Below are 10,640 nucleotides of genomic sequence, written 5' to 3'. Positions count from 1 at the left end.
GGACCCCACTAGAGGGTCCGTTGCCCGGGTTGGACCACGTGGAGGTGGGGGTAGGCCGTCTTCTTCCTTCCGGTTTCTGGTCGGAGCCCGACCTTCTTCCTTTTTTCTGCTTCCGGGGCAGTCCTTAGAAAGGTGCCCCTCCTTCTTGCACCTGAAGCAGGCTTTTGACCTGTCCGGGCCTTTGCACGCGTGGGCAATGTGTCCGCGTTCTAGACACCTGTAGCACTGAAGTCCCTTGTCGAGAATCCTCAGCCTACAGGACGTCCACCCGACCCGGACTCGGCCTAGGCCTGCCAGGCGATGAGCCGTTTTGAGGGGCATTTCGCACCTCGCATACCGCCCCTTACCGCCGACGTTCGTGAGGACCGTAACAGGTCCCACTTGCGGCGGCAGTTCTCCATTCGGATGCTTCAAGGCGGCGCTCAGTACTCGCTGGACATCGTGTTCCTCCTGCCACTCCTCCACGTTCAGGAGGAGGACGGCGCAGGACATCGAAGGCCGGTGTACCCGCACGTCCATTTCCTTTAGGGCCGCCCTCAGACTGGAAGCCAGAAGGTCAGCTTGTTCAGGAGGACGGCACCCGTCTGCGTTCTCCGGGTCCCGGACACTTGAATGCCCAGGGCCTGGAGGTCAACTGTAGCCATAGCTATGCCTGTGGCGGTCGAATGTTCTAGAATGTTCGGCCGCCGCCGCCTCTAGAAGATTCGTCGCTCTACATAAGCGTGTGGCGGTCGAATGTTCTAGAGAGTTCCGCCGCCGCCTCTAGAAGATTCCTCTGACTATTTAAGGGCAAGATCGTCGCTCCAGTCAGTCAGTCGATCAGTCAATCACTTACGCATTCTGTCTTACACGCGCTTCGTCTCTCGCTGTTATTTATTAGTTCGTTGTAATACAGTTCGTCTCTCGCTGTTATTTGTTAGTTCGTTGTAATATAGTATAGTTGTTATTAAATCTTAAAAGTGTTTATTACTTCTATATATTACACCTCGCTACATGCCCATTACCGTGGCATACTTCTGCCCCTCTTTTAGTGGGCCTATCACCACGGCTTCCGTGCGTGGCACTTTTCCTCGCAGTTTCGCCGCTTTCTGGATTCTCGACCTCGTCTGCTGAGGTTTGGACTCAACCGTAGCATCCTGCTCCTTCCTCCTGGTACCCGCCTTGCGTCCTACGACTTGGGTCCACAGTGGTGGTTTAGCGGGAGCAGCTCCCACATCCCCCTCCGCAGACTCCACGTCGTTTTCCCGGTTCACCGCCAGCCGGTCGGTTAGCGTCTCGTTGTGCGCAACAACCGAATTGGCGGCAGTACTCACGGCAGCGGGCCGTTTCTTCTTCCTTTTCCTCTTCTTCTCAGACACCTCGGGTCCTTTTGGTATAAAGCCCGGTGGATCCTCGACGGCCGTTTGCGTCCCGACTTCCTTGGCCGTTTTCAGGAGCGCTACTTCCGGCGCTCGCGGCTCGGCTTTGGACACCGCTGAGGCTTCCTGGTGGATCCTGGACGGAGGAGACGCTCTTCTAGGTTTCTCCTCATCCAGGATCTCCTCCAGGTGCTTTGTCGCCATTTGCACCTCCTTGTGCACCCCCATACCCCGGCGTTTGTCTATAACCCCTCGAAGCACAGCCACTTGCGCGGCTATGCCTTCGAGCATAGACGACGTGGCAGACGCCACGTCCGCCGGGTCATGCCACCTCTTGCGGCACGGCCGCACAGCACTCCTCAGCTCGCTGAGGGCCTGACACGAGAGGGAGATCTGCTGAACGAGGTACTCCAGGTGTGTGCCCGGGACCTCGTTCATCAGACTCCCCTCGACCTCAGCGGTTCTGGCGAGAGCGACAACGTGGTTGAGGCCGACATCGAACGTGGCCTCGTCGTCGCTCTCCTCTTCTTCCCCCAGAGGCGCCCTCCTCTTGCCAGGATGGCGCAATGGGGGAGAACTTTCCGGTAGTGGACTCAGCGCTGGCGAGTCCGCTCGCTGGCGGGTCGATGAGCCTTCCCCAGGGGAGGGTTCAGCGTTTCCACCACGGTCGCCTGTCCGCATCATCTCGTCCTCTTCTGCCGATGCCGCAGCATCAGGAGATGACGAGACTTCCTGCTTCTCAGCGTACATCATGTACTCTGCGGCCTGTTGAAGGCCGCGACCCATGGTCCTCATTATCCCGCTATCGTTGTAGCGGGATAAGAGCTCAGAGGCGACCAGGCGGGCGACGCCAATAAGACGTTCCGCCGCAGCTTCCCCTCGACGACCAGCAATGCATCCATCGATGATCTCCGCCCTCTGCTCGATGTCTTCTACACCTTCTAACGGGTCGTATTCCTTGTCCCTTTCCGGGGCAAAGGAACGCCCGTCGTCCAGGTCCTTCTGCATAAGCTTCAGGATTGTGGACGCTGAACTACAGAACAATTCGGCCGTCCTGAATTGACCACAAGGAAACGGTTCCAGCGACACTTCTCCAGATTTCATGTAGAGCAGCAATCGGCTCCATCGAGTGAACTCCGAATGGGTCAGCGGCACGTCATCGCGGAAGCGATCGCGCACGCCTTCCCATTCGTCCACCATCTCCTTGACGGTAGCAAAGCCACCAGCAGTTACCTCAGTGACTCTAAGGTCACTGGAGGATGCCTGCTTGGCACATCCTCCGACAGTAGCTTGGGCGCGAACGCCCCCTGGACCCTGCCTCACCAGTCCCACGGTCTTGGTACAGTCGCTAGATAACGACTGGGTTAGGCCTGTAGCGACACCTTTCCCAGCCGGCCCTGGAGACTCCGATTCTCCTGGAACGGTAACCGTTATTTTTGAATGGTTTGCTTCCATGATTGGTTTTACAGGTGTCCTTCCCTGCGTTTTACCTGCCGCCAGGGGATTTGTTTTCGGTGTTACCTTCACCTAGGTGGTCGCCTTACCAGGCTATCGGGCCCACCCGCCCGTTATGAAATTACCCTCGATCGCTACCGCTTATTCGTCCACTTTGGGAGTGGCTTATGTCACGGCTACCCTACATATCTGCAGGGTTAACGAGCGAACGAGGGGCTCGCTGTCCGCGACCGCTTATTCGTCAGTCCAAATGAATGCACTGCTTATTTCGCGGCTAGCCTGCATATCTGCAGGCCGTTCCTCTATCCGCAACCTGAGGACGCGCCCGATTCCCCGAGCTAGGGAAACTGCGCTCGTGCCGACGTTTCGTAGCCCCGTGGAGCCCGATCACGCCGACACTGTAGCGCAGCGCAACGGGTATCGGACCCACCCGCCCGTTATGAAATTACCCTCGATCGCTACCGATTATTCGTCCACTCTAGGAGTGGCTTATATCACGGCTACCCTTACACTTGGCTTTTTGAGAAGAAATTGTAATGAATTCAATAATATTTTGTGTATCAAAACCTTGTACATTTCTTTTGTAAGATCAATTTTAGAATATGCATCTATTATTTGGTGTCCATATAAAATAGGTGAAATTAATAGAATACAATCTATACAAACACGTTTTTTACACTTCATTTCTTTTAAGTCTAGGGATTATAATGTGTCGATCGATGAAATACGAATCTCTCTTGGTTTAACTTCCCTTGCTTACAGGAGAAAATGCAATTATTTAATTATTTCGCGGCTAACCTGTATATCTGCAGGCCGTTTCTCTATCCGCAACCTGAGGACGTGACCGATTCCCCGAGCTAGGGAAACTGCGCTCGTGTCGACTTTTCGTAGCCCCGTAGAGCCCGATCCAACCGACACTGTAGCGCAGTGAAACGGCGGACGGGAATAAATCCAACGTAAACTAACCTAATATAATGGAAGAGGGAACGACAAAACCAAACGTGAACTATGGCAAGAGGGACTCTCTTCCTTCATTATGTCCTAAAGAGGGAGGGGTAATGAAAACTAAACATAAATTAACTTAATAGCTGGGTTGGGAATGAAAACCACGTAAACTAATACAACTTGTCGCACGCCTAGAGATTTTATATAATAAATCGTTTATTATGCGTATAGGGTACGAGTTAATCCTTGAACGTACTTTATTTTTTTTTTACACTATCTACAGATTTGAATCGAAATGTTTTTTATTAGTGATTTGAATCAATGTCAGATATTATCTATACTTGATCAAACTATGCCACGTCACAACTGTGCCACGAACCCCTGTGCTGGGTTTTTTTTAACAAATATTTTTAAATATATTTTTTGGTAAATTATTTTTTTAAATTAACAGAAATATTTATGTAAAATTATTGTTCTCGGTTCTATGGTGGCTATTTGTATTAAAATTAAACAATTTTTTATTTCTTTTTGTCTGATTAATTATTTTAATTCATAATAGAAATATTATATTTCTCATGTATTCAACTGTGCAGCAACCCCACTGTGCTGAGTTTTTTATATTTAATGGACTATTAAATTCAGGAATGGAAAACGGCATCCATAATTTTATAATTATAATGTTTCAAACAAACTTTTAGTCAAATAAATGCCAAAAAAGAAAAAATCAAGTATAGTAGAGACGCATTACAGTTGTGACAAGTATAGAAGATATCAGACTGTGAACAATATCACTATCATAAAAAACCCTTCCTTGCGAAAATGTTAAATTTCACATTAATTTGTATATTAGTAATTTTACAATTACTAAATTAAAATTTTTTACAACTAATTGCTTATAGAGAAACAATATTTTTTCATTGGATTTTCAATACTTATAATACCAAAGGAAATTTTATTGCCTTTAGTTTACTATCAAAATTAATCTACAACTTACGTAAAGTTTTAAAAAATAATAACATGATTGTAAAACCAGTTCCTTCTAACATTTCATTTGTCTACAATAATACTACTCATTTTGGTAAGTTTAGCTATACATAAAAATGTATAATTTCCAAAAATATTTCAAAATCTAAGAATGAAAAATCATTATTAATATGCTAAAATATAAAATTAACTGTATAATGTAATTTTAGCTTCGATGCGAAGCTGAGAAGGTATTAATTTTACTATGATGTGTTTTTTTAGTTAATATCTTTGCCGAAGCTTTGAGAAGTAAATAATAATTTGATTTATTACCACTGGATACTCCTAAAATTATATTATTTTAACTTATTTGTTATTTAGATATCAATACTAGTTCAGAAAATAGTGGTAAGAGTGAAAAATGGAATTAACATACATAGAAATTGTTACTTAGATCTTAATATAACTACTTATTAAAGGCTAATTTTTCATACTTAAAATCGAAAAATAACATATTTATGTATTGATAATTATTGATTTAGGTTATTAATTAATATAGCATTTCATATTAATCTATTATGTATAAACAGTATAGGTTTAAAAAAAGATTATTCAGCGTTTATTTTCGTTTAGATGACAATTCTCGAGTTACGAGTAGGTATTTAAATAAAGAACTTTAAGTTGTATATATTAGTTTTTTTCAATTTCTATGGAAAAAGTGAGAATTGAATATATAAATACACACATTATTACATGACATTTAAGATTTATTTATTTATGATGATGATATTACTGGAAATTGTAACCATTTTTACGAAAACTTTTTATGTCAATGCCTGAATTAAAATTTCAATAATGATATGAAATTATTTTGAAAACTATTGATAATATTGTTGATTGTCCTGAATTACTCGCTTAAATACAACTATTGTCTTCATTAAAAATTTTGGATAACTTTCTATTAATTTACATTTCTATTAGTCAACATAATCATAATATGCACACTTCTCTCAATAGGATAATTTCATAATGTAACAAATTAGACAATGTTGATTTTTATATTATACACTATAGTAAATAAAATAAGGTCTTAGTCTGTTAATGTTTTAGATACATTATATTTAATACCTTAAGTAATTAATAATTTTTTTTTTTATTATATAAAATATTATTCAAGATGATACATAGTGGTTACATTTGTTATTTATAACAACATTATATTTTTTATTTATAACGTGTACTACTGACCCGCTAATTTATTTTTTGTTTCTTTTTTTAAAAAAATACTTTTATTGGTATTATTATTTATTAAAAAAAAATATAAATTGTACATTAAATTTTTTTTTTTTTGAATTTTTATGGGAAAGTTAAACATTTTTGACGAGAAGTCCATTAGAAAAATATTCGTACCTCCATGCAATTAAATAAAATTTTTAACTATTAATTGAATTAATATACAATTTTATATTAAACAAAAAAAGTTTTGTTTCATGTGTAATTATTAAATTTATCGTCTTATATATATCTGTAATTATAATTATCCAACTTAATGTTTTGTATTAAAATAACAGTATAAATTTATTTTATATTGTCTGATTATAGGTGAAGATTAGAAATACAACCCAAATAGCAAATTCTAAATGATAACATTTAATAATTATTCTACAAAATCACTTTTTTGTAAAATTATTTGTGAGTTAAGATTATTTTTAACCTCTTAAAATTTTTTCGAAAATAATTATTAATTAAAAATATTGTAAAATAGTTTATTTAATTACAATGTAAAGATTATCTTAAAAAAATGTTTAAAAATGTTTAACAAGACTTTTATTAAATTACTACAACAAAAATTTGAAAATATTATTTTTGTAATAATGTGTAAACAAATAAAAAAGAGATCGCTTAAACAATGTCATAACAGAAATATTATTTGAATAATATAATAATTGTTATCAGTTTCGTTAAATATAAGGTCAATGTGATAGACTTTGCACCCTAGCTAGATAGTGAAGGTACTCTTATCAGGTTGGCTTCGCGATGTAATAAGGTTACTGATGGAAGACACGAGGTGACCATTTATTAAACGTATCGCAAAATATACGGTACCATGTCAACATTATGATATTAATGATATACTGTGTATATCATAAGACACATGACAGGAATTCAAATATTAATTTGCGGAAAATAATTGTCATTTGTTTTAAATAAATGGTCAATGTGATAGAATTTTTTTCGTTGGGATTTTATGGAATGTGTAAGTGGAAAGTTGATTCTTGTGTAAAAAAAGATATTCTTTTTTTTATCTTATCCACGGAGAAACTCTATTTTGGTGATATATCTTTTTCGAGTATATGACATATACTCAATACTCAATACTGCAGTATACTCAATACATACTCTATATGTATTTTACCATCGATGCGAAGCTGAGAAAGTATTGGTTTTACTATGATGAGTTCTCAGCTCTGACCGAAACGATTTCTTTCAACGATACGTTAAAAGATTACAAATCGTATCTAGTCAAAGAAATTACACTCAAAAATTGAAAAAATTTCCCTCGTTCCCCGTAAATGGTAAATTCTACAAAAAATTACAAATTTTAAAATCGCTAATTTTCGAAATTTTTTCAATTTTTTTTACTTAAAACTGCCATAACTTTTTCAAAAATGAACAAATCAATATAATTTTTTTTATAGATCTTTGATGTCTTTACTTATCATTTGATTTATTTTTTTTGTAAATTTTTTCAACAATAGAAAAACAAAAATGTATATATACTGGTTGTTACGCAATACAATGTTGTACTATACTTCACTATACTAGTATTAGGTAGCATCTCTGGCCAGCAGCTCTGCAAATTGTGAGTACCATTGAAATTTATGTATTATTGATTATTGAGTTTTGTTTTCTTTTTCTTAATTTAGCGTAGTTATTATTGAATTTTATTTTGAATTAAAATTTGTTTATTATAAGTATTGAACTGATTTAGTGCTGTCATTGAAGTTGTAGAGTTTATTTTTTGTCATTATTCTGTTATATTGTTAGAGTTCATATTTTCATTATTATTTGTTGAGCCAGAAGGGCTAAATTTATCTAGTCAACACTTTTATTAAATTATTATTATTAATTGTTGTAAAAAGGTTTAAATTATTTATTTATTTGGTTTAATAGTACACACTTACATATATACACACTAACACATCTTTCACTACATAGATCACTGGTTGCTGCGTAGGCGAACCCTCCCACTTCCAGTGATTCTATTTACATACATCACACTACGCAACCTGATCGGTATTGGTGCAATTAGCAATTACCCATTACCAATTAGGTATCGGGTATGCACTATAATATTTAGTGCCTCTGGCCCCAACAATTATAATGAAATAAAAATAAGCTATTGAAAATGATTAAAATTATTTGTATTGGATTTTTTATTTAGGTAATCATACGATTCATTTTTACCATTATTATTTCTGAAAGTACAAGTAATAATTATATAAAAAACAATAAAATCAATTAATTTGTCAATAAAAAATAAACAATACTATGGAATTTTTCACAAAATTCTAATATAAATTGATATGTAACACTAAAATTTTACTCGAGTCATTTTAAGAGGCAATATAAGGAGAAATGACCAATTTTGAGTGACCACTCAATTTGTGGGAAATATCGTGGTATGATCTCTTTTCAATTTTAGAGAATATCGGGAGTTTATTCGAAAATTCCTCCATTTTTGGAAAAAAAACTTTACACTCCACCAAGATACTCGCCCATATATTACTATGGTTCGAAAGATTTACACCCTGTATATCTTAAATTAAAGCTACTGTAATATACTTTATTATGGAAAAAAAATTTCGGACTTTATTTTGTCTTCACGGTGAAAATGGGCATCAAATGCTAATTTAATGTGAAAATTCTCGATATTATTTTTTACATTTTTAACTTTATAATGCTACAACTTATTGAAAAATGTATGGATCAACATAATTTTTTAATGAGAAATAATATTTTTTAATAATCCCTTTTTCCTTCGACATACTTTATCTTAATCAGGATATTAATAAGGAACTAGCAGATCATGTAACTTTTGGAATAATACACCAATTTTTTAAAATTAAACACTATCTAAAGATTTGCATCGAAGCGTTTATTTTTGATAGTGATTTTAATCACTGTCAGATATCATTATACTTGATCCAACTATGCCACGTCACCACTGTGCCGCGACCCCCCTGTGCTGGGTTTTTTNACCACTGTGCCGCGACCCCCCTGTGATGGGTTTTTTGCTTTTGGTTGGCGACTCTTAGCGAATACACCAACCACTTCAACTTAACGTCGTCTCGTTCCAAGCCGTACACATTGACAGACACGTTAGGGTTTTGTCGCTTGTATATAAGTGGGTAAACCGGATTGGGTATGAGGTGCACATAATAGGTGAAACCCAATTAAAACTTACCTAAGTCGGGGGGAGGGGTATCTCCTCTGATTCATACATCATAGCTTGTATAACCACAGTCTTGTAGAATTTACCTTTTAGCATCATTGGAATACTTTTATCGCATAAGACACCAGATGTTTCTTTCCACTTCAACCATTCGCACTTAATCCTGTGTCTTAAATCCTCGCCAATACCACCTTTTGCACAACTGATCCTAAATACTTAAAAATTTTCATCTCCCCAATCACGTTCTCGTCTATTGTCACTGATCTCCACATTTAATATACCTCATGTTCTCTTTTGTCAACCTAACCGGAATTTCTGGTAACGATAAAATTAATTGTCAGAAAGTGTATGAAATTGGTCTTGTTCTAGTAAATTTAATGGTGGGTAATAACTTTCATGATATAAAACTAAAAAGGTCAAATAAAATTATAAATCTTTCTTCAATAACTTTTATTGTTAAAATAAATAATGAAATAATTAAAGTAAACCCATTGCTACTATTTCAACTAATCGCTATTTAAAAAAAAAACCAGGAGTGTCCCGGCATAGTGGAGACATAGTATAATTGGGTCCAGTACAGATGATATGTGACAGTGATTAAATTCATTATCATAAAAAATACCTTGATGCAAATCTGTAGATAGTGTTTAATTTAAAAAAAATAATGGATTATTACAAAAGCTAATCCTAATTACCATACAAATTGTAATTAGGATAACGCATTAATAACGCAAAGTATGTTATCGATGGAGGATTTCTCCTCTATAAAGTTATTTGACAAATGTATCAACACAAAATTTTTTTCCATTTTCTTATTCATTTACTTCTTCTTAATTTTGATAAAATATATCTTCAACAAAAGTACAATCTTCTAAATTGTCAATCTTTATTTCTACTGAATTTGTACACCATTGATTTTTTCCATGTTCACATATAATAAAACATGTAAGCCCTGTTTTTCGGCAGCCACAATTTTTACCAATTCCATATTCCGACCAAAGGCCAATATGCTTTATGACAATTAACTTTATCATTACCAGAAATTCCGGTGGCAATTGACATAATATAATTGTTGTTTAGGAATGTACAATTTAGTGTTTGGTTAGGTTTAAACAATAAAGCGTCAAATCAATTATCTACTCTATAGGTTGTATCTTAATATACATTACACTTTAATGATACTATAAATAAATAAACTCACACATACACACATATTCATTTATAGCATTGTGATTAATGTATGTATAACATGATAAAAAGTAACCGTAAAATATAAAAAATGGAAAATAAATTTTAGTACTCATATTAAATGTAATGTAACTAGAAAAATATTTGTTTAAATGAAAAAATAGAAGATATCCTTTTTTGTTGAAAAGTTGTTTTTTAAACAACTTTTGTACGAAACTATATTTTGTAAATTAAATATTTGTTGAGAAAATTAAAAAATCTCATATTTTTGAACT

General features: G+C 36.5%; 1 protein-coding gene across 13 annotated transcripts in view; it reads left to right on the top strand.

The window, feature by feature from the left end:
- LOC126894277 (E3 ubiquitin-protein ligase rnf8-B-like) overlaps positions 1-6,608 on the top strand; it is a 47,103-nt gene extending 40,495 nt beyond the window's left edge. For 12 of the 13 annotated variants that reach the window (XM_050665174.1, XM_050665186.1, XM_050665184.1 and 9 more), the window contains 3 exons: positions 5,004-5,030; positions 5,103-5,129; positions 5,355-5,416. In XM_050665174.1, the coding sequence (XP_050521131.1) occupies positions 5,004-5,030; positions 5,103-5,129; positions 5,355-5,401 (101 nt within the window). In that variant the 3' untranslated portion in view covers positions 5,402-5,416. Of the gene's footprint in view, positions 1-5,003; positions 5,031-5,102; positions 5,130-5,354; positions 5,417-6,323 lie in introns of those variants that run through there. The other variant, XM_050665177.1, reaches the window with a different exon arrangement.
- The last annotated feature ends 4,032 nt before the right edge of the window (positions 6,609-10,640 follow it).

The sequence above is a fragment of the Daktulosphaira vitifoliae genome, unplaced genomic scaffold, assembly GCF_025091365.1.
Source record: "Daktulosphaira vitifoliae isolate Bord-2020 unplaced genomic scaffold, ASM2509136v1 Scaffold_1, whole genome shotgun sequence".
Lineage (NCBI taxonomy): Eukaryota > Metazoa > Arthropoda > Insecta > Hemiptera > Phylloxeridae > Daktulosphaira > Daktulosphaira vitifoliae.
The sequence above is the reverse complement of the archived record's forward strand: the minus strand, read 5'-3'. Positions and strand labels throughout refer to the sequence as shown.